Raw genomic sequence first — 17,628 nt, 5'->3', positions numbered from 1 at the left:
TTAATGGCATCTAGAATGGTGAACACCAGAAGCTTTTCAGTTTACGTTGCCCAGATCCATCAAAGGACTCTCTCTTTTAGGAAGGTTAGATGTAGAGTTAAAAATCCGAAAGCTGAAAGAATTAACTAACCTTATTCAAGACTCCTTAATAAAGACTCCTGACTGGAACAGACTTTATAAGTGACTCAGTTGCATGTCCAGTCCTTGGGTTTGACATTACTCCCAGAGAAAAGTCGTAATGACTATACTTTCATTTGTTTTATGTGGCAGGGAGGGTCTAGGGGGCTAAAGATATCTGATACAACTCAGTTGATATTTGTTATTATGGTCATCTGTTGCTATGCAATAAACCTTCCCCAAATTTAGGGGCTCATAACAACACCTTATCATTTTCTGTCATAATCCTGTGGATCATCTGGGCTCAGGTTGGTGGTTCTCCCTTGGGTTTCTCATGCTGTTGTCGGCAGATGACATCTGGGGCTGACTGGTTCCCTTGGACGGGTTATCCAGGACGGCTCGCTCACATGCTGGCAGTGGATGCTGGCTGAACGCTGGGAGCTCAGCGGGGCCTTACTGACCATAGTACCCCTGTGGCCTCTCTGTGGTTTGGGCTTCTCAAAGCACAATGGTTAAGTTCCCCAGATGGAACATCTAAGAGCCAGTGTCCCAAGAGGCAGGAAGCAGAAGCTGCTAAATTATTTAAGAGCTAGGCCCTGAACTGGTGCAGTATCATTTCCTCTATGTTTTATTCATCAAAGCAGTCTCAGGGCCAGCCCAAATTCAAGAGGGTGAGTGAGTGACAAGGTCACGTTGCATAAGAGCACAGAGGAAGGCAGATGTTATGGCAGCTGTCTTTGGAAAATATAGTCAGCCATGATGCCGACTGTATTTTTCACATTTTTTGCAAATAATAAACCTAAACAAGTTAAGAAAAATATATTGACAGAAATATATTTCAAACGATCAAGAAAATACTCCTAAGATGCAAAAAAGATGACTATTCAGTAAAACCTGTTCCTTTAATTTAAATTTCATAGATGGTAATTAAAATATGTAAGGCATTACTGATACAATAATCCAGTAAAACACACTGTAGAAATAATAGAATAAATTAACAAGAAAACAATGTTAATAATAATTAACTACATCGTTGTACCAACAGTGGACCAGGCACTTTACATTACAGCCTTATCTAATCTGTATACAGCCTGATGAAATGGGTATTACTATTATTTTGTTTGTTTGTATGTTTGTTTTGAGACAGAGTCTCACTCTGTTGCCCAGGCTGGAGTGCAGTGGCGCGATCTCAGCTCACTGCAAGCTCCGCCTCTGAAATGGGTATTATTACACCAATTTTTCAGATGAGGGGACTAAAGCTTAGAGAGGTAACATATTTTGCACATGATCCCACAGCGGGCAAGTGATAGCACTAAGATTCAATCCCGGAGCTACCTGATTCCAGGGTCAAGACTTTTTGTACCTTACAGTACTGCCCTTTCAATTTACAGGAATATGGTAAAAACATAGATATGCAAAAATACTTTTTTAGAAAGGAGAAATAATAGAACGAATGAAAGTCAAAGATGTATTGTTTCCTAAACACACACAGTCATGTAAAATGAGCATCAGTATGGCTTCATGTATTATTAAAGGTGCTTTCCCACCATCTACATACATATGGTAATTATTCCTCCAGGCAGAAAAAGATTTGCCTCCAGTGACTCCCATGCTATTCCAAAATATACTTGAGATTTGGGTTAAGTTTTAACAGAAATAACCACATGATTTAGTATACCAGTAGGAAAGTACCTAAGGACAGAATCATCCACCTAAATGGCACAAGGCTCCTGTTACACCTGTTATGTATGTGATTCTTAGGTTGCCTCAGTAACACTTGGTTTTGGTTCTGATCAACCAGTTGGCTGTAATTACCTTAGTACCACTGTATGAATCTACTATGTATGTGTGACTAGAGTCTCTAATTTAAATACATCAGCATAGCAGGCAAGGGGAAACCAAGCATAGTTCAAGAGGGGAGGCCTGCCTGGAGGCTGTAGAAAATAGAAAAGGCTTTCAGTCAGTGAAAACAGGTGCCCAGGCATTAGGCTGGATTTAGATTCAGAAGGACACATGGCTCCCAGGATAGGAGACAAGTAGTGGGGAATATCAAAATTGTATGTGGTTATAGGTGTGTCTGTGCATATATGCACACTCAGAAAGTGATCATGTATTCATACAATTCTCTTAAAGTGGTTATTGAGTCTCTACCACTTGTTTGGAGCATGTCCCTTGCCTTCAAGTCATTTACTTCTGTATGGGCAGTTTAGACTAGACATACACGAAATGAAAATTTAATAGTGACCTGAGAAGTTTTGAAATCTTGGTTACTGACTGTAGGTCATGGAAACCTAGTCCTGGAAGAATTGTGCTAAGAATTCAGGAGACAGGTAGATCCATTATCTTGATCTGTGATTTCAAACAAGTAAAATCATATCTCTGCATCTATTTCCTCATTTATAAGTAAAGACAGATGCTAGATTAGATTATTTTAAGACGTATTCCAGTTCCTCAAATCCTTTTCTTCCTGCCTAAGCCTTACAATGACCCAATTTTTGTTATTGTTGTTGTATGGATTTTGTTTTTTTAATTGTCTGCCTCTAGAATATCCCTTCATCAGAATTATTAGCTCCAGACGAGGAAGGTGGCTGTTTCTTTCCCTCACCCTTTTCCTATGCCTGGAGAGATACTTCACAAAATAAAACAGTCTGTCAGGAAATTCTGAATCCAGATACTACCAGTTGAAAGATACCACTGTTTTATCATGACTAAGAAAGAAAAAATAGTTTCCATTCACTGGAAAAAACCATCAGTTGAAGAACATATTACAACATCAGAAGTATTAAAATACAACAAAGTACATCTCAGAATCAGTGAAATCATTTTTCATTTACTCCTGTTCTTTCATTTTCCTTTGTACTTTTAAACATGCTTTAAAAAAAAGTCTCTCATTCTTATGGGTCTGCTTGTCTCCTTTATGAGTTTATTCTCAGAACTTATTTTAGTGGGTTTTTTTGTTTTGTTTTTACAGTAAAGTTCCCTCATGCCCTGTGGTGTGACCATGTGGATTTGTATTGTCCTCATCCTGAGGTCTATGGGATTCTCCTGATGCTGGCTAGATTTTAGGCAAATTCTTTGTCTGGGAATTACTACAAATGGTAATTGTGTGAATCCAAATCTCACCTCAGCATGTTGTACATTTTCCAGCAGGTAGTTCTTTTTTTTTTCCCACGAACATCCTGGGTGGATTCTGGCATTCTTGTCACTTTCCTGGACCAATGAACACAGTGTGTGTGCTTCCTTTCACAGACCAGACCATGCTCCAGGGACACCAGCTTTATTTGGCACCCACTTCCATTTCTCCTCCTACTTGAGCCTGACAAATGAGCCCTGAGCCTTTGAAACCTACGCTAATTTGACAAATAGTTTGCAGGAGTAGCACAATCCTTCTGAGGCCTTTCCTTTCTCTACCACTCCAGTCTTTATGCCCATAACATTCAAGTGGACATTTTAGTCTCTTTCAAAATTATCTGATGTATTTTTTTCTTCCATCTTCTTATTTTCTGTAGATGTCATGAAATATCAAAACACCCTTTTGTGAGTCACAGATATTCCTGCAGTGTTTGAGGCTTTCATTTTTAGAATTAGTGTACTAGGATAGAAGTAGCCATCCAGTTAAGAAAAATTTATTAAGCATCAAGCATGTCAAACCACATTTTAGGTGCAGGAGAAATAATACGTGACAAGATGTGCTCCTTGACCTTGAATAGGTAAGAGTTTAGTGAGAGTTTTACTTGAAAAAATACTGCATATATAAATGTCCCCATTTTCTTTTAGCATCCTTTTTCTCTAAAAGTGCTTATGTTCTACCCAAGATTGTGAACAAAGTCTGACTACTTGGCAGTGGTTTGGCTTCATGGATTTTCTATTTGTCTTTCACACAGCTGACCAAGATGAGGAAGCTCACCCCGAATTCAAATTTGGAAATGAACTTTCTGCTGATGACTTGGGTCACAAGGAAGCTGTTGCAAATAGCGTCAAGAAGGTCAGAGTTCCCTTTCTTTCATCACTCTCAAGAGGTAGCAGCTGTTATTTATGAAATTTTGGCAATGTGAGAACCACAAGAGAATAAAGTAACCTATAATTCCCCTTCTAAATTGCTTAGGATACAAGTCTGTGCTGGGTGACCAGAACTTGACACATACACAATATTAACTTTAAAAGGAAATGTAAATTACTCAGTAGTCAGAGTCAGTGTTAACCACTACCCATTTGGCCAGTGTCCTCTAAATATTAAAATTTATTGCGTTATTGTAGCTGGGGAGGGAGAAAACGACAGCATCCCAGGGGTAAGGTTTAATCTTGAATTCATCAGGAAAATGACCCCTGAACATCCTGAGTCTAGCCCTCATTCAAGAACTAGTCCTGCTAATTGTATACCTTTCCCCTAAAGTAGAGTAAGCATAAAAATGTTTCCAAATATTCAGCCAAGGAAAATAGTTATTCATGTACTTACCTTTTGTCAGGCATAGTCTAGGTCATAATGACCTAACAGGGTAAAACACACTTGCCTTCTGCCCTTAGGCAGTTCATGGCCCCTGTAGTTTAGGGAAAGGGATCAGAAACAACAAAGAAACAAGTAGTCAAATAACCATATAATTACAACTTGTGATAAGAGCAATTATGAATATAAACATGAGTGCTGAAGAATAATGAAGTAGAAAGAATAAGGAAACCAGAATGCGAAGGGTCAAGAGGAATTGGCCATGCACAGAGATAGAGGAATCACTTTCCATGTGGAAGGACCACAATAACATCAGCAAGGGCTGTGAGTAGAGTGGCTTGAGTGAGAGTGGAGTGAGACAAGATGAGATGGGGCAGGTAGGTGGGAACTGGGTGATGTAGGATTTTGGAGGCTATTATGAGAAATTCAAATATTAAGTGAAATGTGACACTACTGAAAAAGTTTAGAAAAGGGGGCAGTGTAGCTTGATTCAAGTTTTAAAATATTGCTGTGGTTGCCATATGGAGACTAGTTTAGGAGGAAACAAGAGTGGAAGCAGGAAATGCAGTGAGGACAGGCTGCTGCTCTAGGCCAGACAAGAGTCCCCGATGGTCAGACCAGACAATGGATACAGAAAGGACTGAGTGGCTTCAAGACATGTTGAGAAATGGGACAGCCTACTGATGGATGGAATGTGGGAATGAGAGAGAAAGAAGTGAGATGACCCTCTAGTGTCCTTGTTTGAGGTACTGGGTAGGTGGTGGTACCATTTACTGGCATGGAGAAGACCGAAAGAGAAAGAACTCAGGAGCTGCAAATGGGATGACTATTTGAGATGCCTGTTAAGTATTCAATGGGAGGTGTTCATATAGCATTGCCATCTGACTCTCTCTCTGGGTTCATTTCCTAACTGTCTAACTTTGGGTAAGTTACTTAACCTCTGTGTACCTTAGTTTCCTCATCTGCAAAGTGAAGACGATAACACCTATTTCATGGGGTCACTGTGAAGAGTGGATGGTTTGTGACATGTCAAGAGCTTAGCGTGGTGCCTGGCACATGGTAACTCCTATAAAGGTATTAGTTGCTGGAATATTATCATCCTTTTCATCTTTATCATTGTCATTATCCTCATGATCACTGGCGTCATCATCATGCGTATATAGAAGACAGGTTGAGCTAGAGATACAAGTTGGGAGTTCAAGAGATCGTATTTGAAATAATGGAAATACTGAGATGATTCACAGGGAAAGGTGGAAAAGAAGGTCCAAGTGGAGCCCTAGTTAAAGGTGGAGCCAGAAAAGAAGAGCAAGATATGGCCAGAGAAGTAGGAGGGAAATTAGGCAGTGACACCAAGAAAACCAAGAAAGAGGACAGTGTTAACAGAAGGACTGAGTGGTTGACTGTAGAATATGTTAAAAATCTTAGACAAATTAAATTTAACAGAGTTTAGTTAAGCAAAGAACAATTCCCAAATTGCGCAGGCCCCAAACCAGAAGAGATTCAGAGAGACTCTAGTGCAGCCACGTGGTGGAAGATTTATTGACGGAAAAAGGAAAGTGACCTACAGAAAACAGAAGTGAGGTACAGAAGCAGTTGGATTGGTTACAGCCTTATTTGTCTTATTTCAACAGAGTTTGAATAGTTGGCCACCTTTGATTGGCCACCTTTAGTTGGCCACCTTTGATTGGCTGAAACTCAGTGATTGGCACATGAGTAGGTTACAGCCTGTTTACACATTCATTCAGTCTACAGTTTACTATGTGAAAGTTTATGGAAAGTTTATGGAGAAACCTTTAGAATATGTAAAGAGACAGCTTTAGGCTGAACTTAATTTAACAAATGCTACTGACTAAGAAGACTCAAGAGTGTCCTTTGGGTTGTTAGCATGGAGGTCATTGGTAACCTTAAAGAGACATTTCAGTGGAGTGCCAGACAGGGTGGTGACACTGGATCACATAGATATGAATGACTAGAGACTATGCTTTTGAGAAGTTTTGCTGTGAAGGGGAGCAAGAAATGGACTGGTGGCCAAGGGCACCCGAAGAGTCAAGGGAGTGTTTTTGTTTGTTTGTTTTAGTTTTTTTGTTTGCGGATGAATGAATCTGGAGTGTTTTTGCAAACTCGGAAGTGGTGCAGTAGAGAGGAAGAGATTAATTTTGCAGGAAAGAGAGGGGATAACTGCCTGGAATTCCTTGAGAAGGTGGAAGAGGGTGGGATCGCTATGGTGCGAAGGTGTGGCCCTTCACAGGAGCAGGAACACCTGATTAGTGAAGACAGTGGATGAAGATGCAGGTAGGCAGATACATTTGGTGAAAGGAAGAGGGGAGAGTATTTGTCTGATGAGCAAAGCCAAAGGGAATATTGCCTTTACACCCTGCCTTTTCTGATATAGGGAATTGTGACTACTTTGAGAATATTGAATGCCTATTAAGACTCAAGAGTATTGTTTTAATACAAAACTTAGCCAGGTACCATGGCACGCGCCTGTAATCCCAGCTACTCAGGAAGCTGAGGCAGGAGAATTGCTTGAACCCAAAAGGCAGAGGTTGCAGTGAGCCAAGATTGTGCCACGGCACTCCAACCTGGGCAACAGAGCAAGACTCTGTCTCAAAAAAAAAAAAAAAAAAAAAAAAGGTTGCTAAAGCCTTCATCAATATTGTCTTAGTGTCTTAGTCAGTTGGGGCTGCTATCACAAAAATACCATTGGCTTAAACAACTAAAAACTATTTGTAACCATTCTGGAGTCTGAGAAGTCTAAGACCAAGGTTTCACCCAATCAGTTCCTGGTGAGGGGGGCCCTCTTCGTGGTTATGTCCTCACGTGGTAGAGAGAGAATAAGGAGGCAAGCTCCCTCTTGGCTTGGCCCTCATGACCAAATTACCTCCCAAAGGCCCCATCTTCAAATGCCGTCACAATGAGGTTGAAGATTTCAGTATATGAATTTGGGACGGTGTGGGGGGCTGCACCAGCGTACAGTCCATAGCAAATACCCCGACATAAATGCTGAGTTCCTCAAGAGTGACCCTTCATGCTGCTTTTCCCAAGCCCCATGACTAAAGCACTAAGTAAATAATTATAATAAAACATCTAAGTAGGTAAAAACTGTCCACAAATGAGGGAAAGAGCATTAAGATTAGCCCTTCTGGTGCATAAAACCATGAGGCCATCCATGGCTTTTTTTCATCAATAATGCCCCACCTTAGCAAATAAATAGAATAACAAGTTTACCTCTACTTATTTAAGTATCTATGTATGTATGGCTAATAAATTTGGAATTTTGCCCTTTAGAGGAGTAAACAAATTATTTCCTTTCTCTAATTAGGCCTCAGATGACCTTGAACATGAAAACAACAAAAAGGTAACAAAATAATTCCCTTGCCTATTTTAAATCAGATGCATCTAATTTAAAACTTCTTCAAAGGAAGGAATTAATTGTGGTGATAAAATTACTAAATCCTGATAAAAATCACAAAACTAGGGCAGGTGAGTAAGGTGATTTTCCTAAAAGTAGGTATTTAATCCAGTAAAGCATTTTCTTCATTGGAATTAGAGATTTCGTTCGTGTAGTGGAACGACATGATCATCAGCATATTGAATTTGAACATAAAAATGAGCAAATAGGTCATCAAATCCATATTGTAGCATAATAGGAGGATCTTAGTTCCCAGTACACTGACGTTCTGGAAGATCACTGATTAATTTTACACTGCATAACTTCTAGGAGTATTACTTGATGTTATTAGATATTGGCCTTATTATAGGGAAGGTAAAGTTACATTTTCACTTTCATTCTCTTCGAAGTTCTTCATGATGATCAAAGTGGTCTTATTTAGTAAGTATTATGGTTTATCCTACAACAGTGAGACTGACAGCCACAGGCAGAAGTTTGCCTTATAACTTCATTCTTATACTTCAGAGCTTCAGAAAATACTGCCTTGCTGCCTGTGGGGTCCTATCCTATTTGGAGTTGAGATCCTATCTTCTCACCCTCTAAATATTAAATTTGAAAGAATTATGAATAAATATGGTCACAGACCTGTCCCAAAATATTTGTGAGTACTTTACTCTCTTGTTCTAGAATCTCATCATTCATAATTGGAGTCAACAGTGTACAGATTGACATTCGGTCATTGCCATTTATTAGCTAAGTTATTTTAATTCTCAAGGCGTCACTCTTCTCATGTGGTCAGTGGGTAGGACTCTAATCCCCACTACACATCACAGACGGTAATGAGACCGTGCGTGCAAGAACTCATCCTGGTGCCCAGCACACAGCACTGGTGGTATTTATTCTTATTATTAAACACACATGGAAGGAACAGACATGGCCGTTGTTTGGTGGGGGAGCAGGAGGACACATGAAGAAAATGATAAAAACAAAAACAAAACCAAGTTACGTTACTTGATTATTATTTCAGGTTTTTATTGGTGAAATCAGTTTGATAATTTAGAATGCTCAAATTGTTAAGTCATCAGTTAAGACAAACAAGTCATCTGACCATTTTTTAACTCATGGATTACATCATGCAACTAAGGAATATATCCAACTAGATTCACTCTATGCAGGAAATTTAGCTTTGCAAAGTTCTCAGCAAAAATATTGATCACTTTTGAAGGTATTATTTTTGTTGTTGGTTTTGTTGTTGTTTTTTCCATCAAGTAATAAACTAATTTGTTTTCTTTTTTCTGTATGCAAAGTAATGCAATTTCAGTATGTCCTATGCAGCAAGTTATTAGATTACTTTTAAGATTAAGTGCTTTTTAAAATACTATATACCATGTGTGTATGTGGCTTACATTCTAGAGTGCTACGGTGAAACACAGTCACCAAAGAGGCAGCATCATTAGCACCTGGGAACTAGTTACAGCAATGACTGGCCTCACTGCAGACTCACTTCAGCAGAAACTCTGAGTGTGGGGCCCAGGAATCTGTTTTAGTTTAAAACGCCTTCCAGGTGATTCTGATGCACGCTAATGTTCAAGAGTCACTATTTTTGATGTTGTGCCTCAATTTGTAAAAATATGAGTAATACCTGCTGTATCTATTTCATAGCATTGCTGTGAGGTCCAATATAGTAATTTCTTTTTTTTTTCTTTTCTTTTTTTTTTTTTTTTTTTTTTTTTTTGAGATGGAGTCTTGCTCTGTTGCCTGGTCTGGAGTACAATGGCACAATCTCAGCTCACCACAACCTCTGCCTCCCGGGTTCAAGCGATTCTCCTGCCTCAGCCTCCCAAGTAGCTGGAATTACAGGCTCACGCCACCACACCCAGCTAATTTTTGGCATTTTTAGTAGAGATGGGGTTTTGCCATGTTTGCCAGGCTTGTCTTGAACTCCTGGCCTCCCAAAGTGCTGGGATTAAAGGCGTGAGCCACCGTTCCTGGCCAGTAATTTCTTGAATATCGTAAAGTCCCTTAAAAATCTAAAAATATCCTACAAATGTAAGATCAGCTTAATATTTTATGATTACCTCCTTTTGCATTATTTAGAGCTACCATAGACACTGACTTCTTAAAGTATCCTTTATATAGTTGAGGAAGAAAAAGTCTTTACCTTTCAATTTTTGTGTGTGCAATTATCTTTATTAAGGAAATCTGCAGCACATATCCATGGGTCCTACTGAAGTCATCGACTTATATGTTTTCTTCCTTGTGCTTGTAGGGCCTGGTAACTGTAGAAGATGAGCAGGCGTGGATGGCATCTTATAAATATGTAGGTGCTACCACTAATATCCATCCATATTTGTCCACAATGATCAACTACGCCCAGCCTGTAAAGTTTCAAGGTTTCCATGTGGCAGAAGGTAACACCACAGGTTAAATGCAATCGCCTTTTTTGCTTGATTTTCTTTTAGGGTGCTAATGAGCTTGTATCTAACTTGTTGCCATTTTTCTTTGTGGGCATGGGAGCTGTTCCACCTCACCTTATTTTTGTTTCACAGACCATAGAAGCCACCTTGGTATGTGGGTGACACTACATTGTCATTCATGACCTCACCCACAAGGTGGCGCTGAAAGACTATGGATTTGTTAGTGCTGGGCCATGTAGCCTCTTCTGTTCCCACGTGCATTCCCAAGACTCCTTTTAATCAAAAGCTGGTTTTCAAAAAAACATAAGAAGTATTTAAAAACTTCATTTCTGGGCTAGAGAAGCCATCATAATCATCATTATCATAAAAAATTCATATTTCAGGGATAACTGTGGCAATTGGGGTACATGTAATTTCTCTAATGACTCCCAATTTAAATCAGCACTTTTTTTTTTTTTAAAGACAAATGTCTCCATCCACAGGATGTCAATGAAAGTAGGAGCTACTAACATGATAATGTAGCATTAGCCTCCAAGGCCTCGTGGTTCAGGGTGTAATTGTATTTATTTATTGCTGTTTTTCGCTGAGGGTTTGATGACAGGGTTCCTGACTCCATCTTTGCTTTTCTTTCACAGAACGCAATATTCATTATAACATGTCTTCTTTTAATGAATCAGTCGGTCTTGGCTACTTGAAGACACATGCAATTGAATTTGTCAAGTATCCTTATGTATCAAGTGGAATGAGTGGTTGACTCACGTTGGTTTGGCAGGAGCCTCTGAAATAGATAAATGGCTAATGTATCATTCTGATGGTAGAGTTAATAAAATGATATGTGGGAAAGACCATGGCAGCTGTGACAATCTGCCCAAATTAAAACTGTTTTTATAATCCACACAGTGAACTGTGATCTTAAGCATCATTTGTAAATGTGAAATTTGCTGTGTGCTGTCTACTCGTTTGTCGTTGTTGGCCTAGACCTTTGTTGTTGTAGCTCTTTGTTGTTTATTTTTCCTTGCTGTAGGACTCTATTTTTCTGTTTTCCTTAATAAGTTACACAGTTATAACAAACGGCAAATGAGTCGCATTTACCCCAAGGGAGGCCGAGTCGATTCCAGTAATTACATGCCTCAGATTTTCTGGAACGCTGGCTGCCAGATGGTTTCCCTGAACTATCAAACCCCAGGTAGGAGCTGATGTCCAGTGACCCCAAATTCCATGAGAACACTTTGACAGGATAGTGCCAGCACTTCCCATCAGTTGGCTGTGGGCATTTTTTAAAGGAAGCAGACATATGGCAAAGCAATGTGTTATTGGATTTATATAATGGTGAGAAATTTTTTTTAAAAAACCCAAAATAGAGCAAACAATGGTAGAAGATAATGTGTTGTGATTGAAATTTAATTCCTTTCAAAAGTGCCATGAGTATTCCTGCTAATCATTATCCCGTATTCCAAAATATTGCTCATTTGTCTTCCTTTTGGATCAAAGTTGTTATCTTTGTTTCCAGAGGCAGAATTAAGTGAAAAGAATTTGAGTATCTTTGTATAGCAACAGCGACTCATTTCTCCTTTGGCAAATACCCTGACCACTGTGAACATTCAGCAAATATGACTGACGCAGTGGCACTTCACCAAAGAAGTACAGAATATTTTGGAGTAAACTCCACTAAAATGGTGTATAAGGAGTTACGTATTTGAAGTGATACTAATCTATAACTTGGTCCTCCAAAGTGTACTCAAAGACAGGTTTCCAATATATAATGACTTTTTTTTTTTCTGGAAGGAAAAGAGTAAATTTTTATAATTGCATAAACAAATTTTTAAAGTTTTTGAGGTTTGCTTAAGAGCCTAGGATCACGGTATTAAGATTAGAGGTAGCAAAACAGAAATAAAATAGATAGAAATATGCCACAAAACCTATTCACTGTATATGGTCAATTCTACAGCATGGTTCTTACAATTGGTGAAATAAAACAAAACCAGAAAACGCTTTTTTCCTTCAATTCTTTGCTATATAAGAGTATTGCCCATGCTTCCCAATTTGAGAATTTTTTTAAAATCTATTTTGTGTTTTAAGAATCCCTGTCCACCTTGTTGCCTGCTATCTGGACTGAGTGGAAGGTCCTTTGACTTTCATTCCTTCAGCATGAGTGTGAGCTGACTACTTCCCACGCCCTGAGGGAGCCTCCCCAGTGATCGGAAGCTCCTCCTACTGGAGTCGCCATTCTGCATGGGGTCGCCACAGTGCTTGCTAGGTTAGACTGTGACGTGATAGGTACCAGTACAATCCCTGAGTGTTTCTAGCTGGGGTCCGGTAACAAGGCCCTGATGACCTCACTTACTTCAAAAGGGGCCAACTTGTGTTCTCAGTTGTCAATGAGTTCATAATATGGATTAAATGGCTCTAAACAGTTTATTCATTAGGCCAGCTTATGTTTTATTCTATAATATTAGGTTAAACACAACATTTTGAAGAGGAAAAAATATCCATCAGTTTGCCCATTTCCTTTGCTGATGAGAAGAAAGAAAATATTTTATTCACTTGCAAGAGAAAAGTCACAAGCCATGCACTGCCAGCGTAGACCCCACTGGAATAATTCCCCCTGCGTCCCATCGTGGAAGCGTGCCACCGAGTTTTATGAGATACTTAGCTAGCTCATTTTCGAATCTTTTAAATCAAGTTTCATGTTCACCCTCCCGGGTATCTCCAGTGTTCCTCTGCCCGGGGATCCTGAGACCCATCCTCTCCCACTGTAGCAGGTTGGATATCTCTGCTCTCAGTACTCATCGAACAATGGTATGACTCCGATATTGAATCCGTTTTTAAAAGTGACCTTTAGCATGGTCTTTATGAAAACACATTTTATGTTTAATTTAAATGAAACATGCGGTCAGTTTGACATGGAAGAGAGTATGCCTTAAGTAGACCATGCGGTCAGTTCGACATGAAAGAGAGTATGCCTTAAATAGACCAAGCAGAACCTTGTAGTATTAAAGAGGGACCAGGGCCTAGGAGTAATCTGATACCTATTGTTTAAAATCACCCCATCAGGGTCTTTTTTGTCTAGGAAGACAAGATGCTAAATTATTTTTGTCTCTTGACAGATTTGGCGATGCAATTGAATCAGGGAAAATTTGAGTATAATGGATCGTGCGGGTGAGTAATGTGATTTAAACTGTTATCTAGATTTAGAACTCCATACTGCAGCCATAATGAAGCCATGTCATTTTCAATTAGAGACTGCAGAATTTAAGCTGGGTTTGAGGGATGGAATAGAAGCAAATGAAATACCTAGAGAATAGGCTGGGCGCGGTGAGAATATTTGCAAATATACATTCTTCATCTACCTCATTTTACTAAGCAGGTTTTGGATTTTTTAGTCACAAATGAAGCAGTTCATACATATCCTAGAGTTTAATCCTCTCACTTTAAAATCAATAGTGGAGGAGATTATTACAGGACAGGTAATAATCCCTGCACACTTGGACATTCACTGGAGATGTAGGCCTTAAATATGTGCATTTTACCTAGGACAAATCAAGTAACGAAGTTAATTTCATATGTAATGAAGTTGTGTGTGTCAAACTGAATTTCATTTAGTTGGGAATAAACCTTTGTCCTCTATTGATTCTTTGTTGTGTCTTGTAAGTAGCAGTTATCAAAGAATAATGCTGTGAATATTATCCTAGTTTCCTTAAATAGCAATCTTGAAAACTGAACCAAGTAGTGAAATAGGAAATGTCAATTTCACGGAAACACTGAAAGGTTAAATGAAAATATAAAATTAGAATTCTCTAGAGATAAAAAAAGAAAAACTATGTGGTCATCCCCTCACTCCACCTCGGCCTCATGCATCTGTCCCCAATCAAGTAAACATTGATAACTCCAGACCACTGCCCAAAGGCCTCTAGAGGAATCCAGTGGAAAACCATCCCCTGTCATAATGATGCCATTAGGAATTTCTTCATGGTGGCTCACCTGATTGGATGTCTTAATTTTTCTCACTGAAAACTGCCAGTCAAGATAACATTTTTCAGCAGTTGTGAGTTAGAAATGACTTTTCAACGTGCACACTCCCTCCCTCTGCCTGCCTGGTGAATGGTTCTCTGCCAGTATGGCTGCCCACACGGTGACCATGCTATTCCCCAAATCACCCACCACTTACATACCTGGAGCATGCCCTACATTTTCCTCTGCTGTGTGTGCTTTGGAAGAAAAAAATGTGTGTAGTTGGGAAGAGAAAGTTCTGAATTCATATTTCAGAATTTTGTGAAAGCAATTTTGTTATTTAATGCCAAGTGTTCCAACCCAAGAGATTTTTCACATAAATTGCTTCGCAGGCCTCTTCCTCTCACAAGTAGCGGGCCGAGGCATAAAGTCCCAGGGCTTCTGTGAGTAAAAGCCCTAGGCTGGGAGTCTAAAGATCAGGGTTTGAACTCAGCTCCCAGCTGCCCCTAGTCCTTTCTGTGTTGCCTACAGCAGGTGTATTAGACTCAGAACCTCTCTTCTCTGCTTGATAAAATGAAGATGGTGACACCTGCCACACAGGGTTTGTTGTACTCAAAGGAAAAAAAAAAATGTCTTTTTTTTCTTCAACAAAACAGGGAACTAAAAAAGACTTTGTCCTTTGACAAAAACCGAGTCCTTTCTGATGAGACCCACCTTTGGGTTTCCCTGTCAGTCACTGTAGAATCCAGTTTGAGCAAGAATCGTGCTAATTCAGTTTAGGGAAAATCCCCAGCCCTTGGTATCTGACCACCCTGGATATCCTGTCACCTTGGCCTGCCTTCAGCAATAATCCTATCAAGTCAGTTTGGCCAGAAATCTTTATCCTTCATGTTTCCTCACAGAAATTTTCCATCTGCTGGCCCTTACCCTACTCCATGGTTCTCAATCTCCATGTATGCTGGTTGAGGTTAGATTTGAGCCCTTATACCTATCGCCACGGCTCCCTATCCCCTTGAATAAAGTCCACTTTACCATGTTTAACAAGTGTTTGGGTACATTTCTTTTCTTTAACAGTTTACAACAGCTCAGGTTGAATGAATGTGTACAAAAGTACTTTAGGAACTGCACATTTCTGTGCAAAAGTGAGATTTAAGAAAAGCTTAAGGCCCTATGATCAATCACACACACAGGTATTACAAAATTCAAGGAGTGCTCTGTTCAGTCGTCCTTTAAGGACCCCAGGGAGGCAGCCTTAGCACTCCTGGCTCTTACAGGACCCGTCGGGCATGGCTGTGCTCACTTCTGGAACCGTGCAGTGGCCCAGTGATGCTTAAAGCACTTTCCTCGCCCACCTCAGTGATCACACCTAAGGTGCCATCAGCTGTCCAACATGCAATGAGGAATCCTGGCAGCTGGGCCTGATGCAGGGAGTAGAATTATTTCTGTATTAAAAAAAAGTCCTGACAGCGGGCACGGCGGCTCACACCTATAATCCCAGCACTTTGGGAGGCTGAGGCTAGCAGATCACGAGGTCAGGAGATCGAGACCATCCTGGCTAACACACTGAAACCCCGTCTCTACTAAAAATACAAAAAATTAGCCGGCCAGGTGGCGGGTGCCTGTAGTCCCGGCTACTTGGGAGGCTGAGGCAGAAGAATGGCGTGAACCCGGCAGGTGGAGCTTGCAGTGAGTGAGACTCCATCTCAAAAAAAAAAAAAAAAGAAAAGAAAAAGAAAAAAAAAGTCCTGACAATCCTATGTTTGGTTTGTTTTTCCTACAGTTTCTGCTTAGCCATCATTAGCATGTGCAGTATCTCACTCTCTCCACCGTTATTTATTTATTTTTTTCTTAAGACAGGGTTTTGCTCTGTCACCCAGGCTCAAGTGCAGTGGTACAAACGTGGCTCATTGCAACCTTGACATCCTGGGCTCAATCTGTCCTCCCTCCTCCACCCCTCAAGTAGCTGGGGGTGCCCACCACCACACATGGCTAGTTTTTGTAGTTTTTGTACAGATAGGGTTTCACCATGTTGCCCAGACTATTCTTGAACTCTGGAGCTCAGGCAGTCTGCCTGCCTTGGCCTCCCAAAGTGCTGGGATTACAGGTGTGAGCCACTATGCCTGACCTCATTGGTCATTTTTAAATCCATTCATTTATTTTAAAATACCTTCACAAACAAGGATACTGTTGCTACTTTAGCCTGAATTCTGTATTGATGTGTTGGACACTATGTGACTAAAAGCATACACCTCACCAGAAAGGCTGAAAAATAGCCCGTGCAGTGGGGCAGCCCAGGTTGATAAAGTATTAGGGATACCGTTGACTCTCTAATCTCCTAATTCCCCTTCCCATACACCCAGCTGGTGGCAAAGGCTGTCACTGGCAGGGAAAAAAGAAGAAATTGCCCTCACCTGCATGCTTCTGTGTTCCATGGTGATGGTAGATGTGGGGCCCAGTGCTGCACAGGAGCTCCTGTCCCTGGTGCTCGGGCAAGCTGGGGCACTGCATGGTTCTCACTGTGTCACCCTTGTGGTTCTCCCACCCGCCTGCAAAGACTTTTAAAAACTGCCCCTTTGGGCTGAGTCTGAGGACTGCATTTCTTAAAGAGGCATTCTGTGCCTCTGTGGAGGCAAACAATCCCTGTTTTATGTAGAACATCAGTGTGCAAAGTACACAAACACCCCTAGGATCTAGCAACTGTAGCAAAATGTCAGAAATCCCCCTGGGAACCCCTTCTGTGCTCCCTGGCCGATCTTGTGGGAGGGCACACCACTGGGCCGAGTAAGTGTGCATGTAACCAGGAAAGTGAGCAGTGCTTTTAACAGTCTCGTTTTTGAAGATGGAAAAATGGAAGACATTTCCCTAATTGCAAATGAAACAAAATAGTGTAAATTAGTATCTAAAATCTTTTTAGGCTTTCATAGGAAAGTGGGTGATTGATATCAAAATAGTATGTCATTTTATGATTCAGAGGTCATTTTTACACAGCAGTTCTCCCTTGCCCACAGGCCATACGTTCTAAGAACCCCATCCCTGAAACTACCAATCCCAACATATATATACTGTGGTTCTATACATGCATACCTGTGACAAATTTTAATTTATAAATTAGGCATAGTAAGAGATTAACATCAATAACTAATAATGGAACAGTTTTAACAATATAGTGTAATAAAAGTTATGTGAATGTGGTCTCAAAATATCTTAATTTTTTCTCTTTTTTATGTTTATTGGCTATTTCAATATTCTGTTTTGTGAAGAACTTCTATGCATTTTCCTATTGGGTTTTCTATCTTTTAAAATCGATT

The 17,628-nt window shown here is 40.1% G+C and overlaps 1 protein-coding gene across 44 annotated transcripts in view; it reads left to right on the top strand.

The window, feature by feature from the left end:
• The window catches only part of PLCB4 (phospholipase C beta 4), a 409,930-nt gene that overhangs the window by 326,775 nt on the left and 65,527 nt on the right, over positions 1-17,628 (top strand). For 25 of the 44 annotated variants that reach the window (XM_074004800.1, XM_074004805.1, XM_074004796.1 and 22 more), the window contains 6 exons: positions 4,002-4,102; positions 7,884-7,919; positions 10,222-10,363; positions 11,005-11,089; positions 11,431-11,555; positions 13,477-13,528. In XM_074004800.1, the coding sequence (XP_073860901.1) occupies positions 4,002-4,102; positions 7,884-7,919; positions 10,222-10,363; positions 11,005-11,089; positions 11,431-11,555; positions 13,477-13,528 (541 nt within the window). The remainder of the gene's footprint in view (positions 1-4,001; positions 4,103-7,883; positions 7,920-10,221; positions 10,364-11,004; positions 11,090-11,430; positions 11,556-13,476; positions 13,529-17,628) is intronic. The other 19 variants (XM_074004802.1, XM_015457802.4, XM_074004781.1 and 16 more) reach the window with 1 other exon arrangement.

The sequence above is a fragment of the Macaca fascicularis genome, chromosome 10 (genome assembly GCF_037993035.2).
Source record: "Macaca fascicularis isolate 582-1 chromosome 10, T2T-MFA8v1.1".
Lineage (NCBI taxonomy): Eukaryota > Metazoa > Chordata > Mammalia > Primates > Cercopithecidae > Macaca > Macaca fascicularis.
This window is presented reverse-complemented; position numbering and strand designations above follow the sequence as displayed.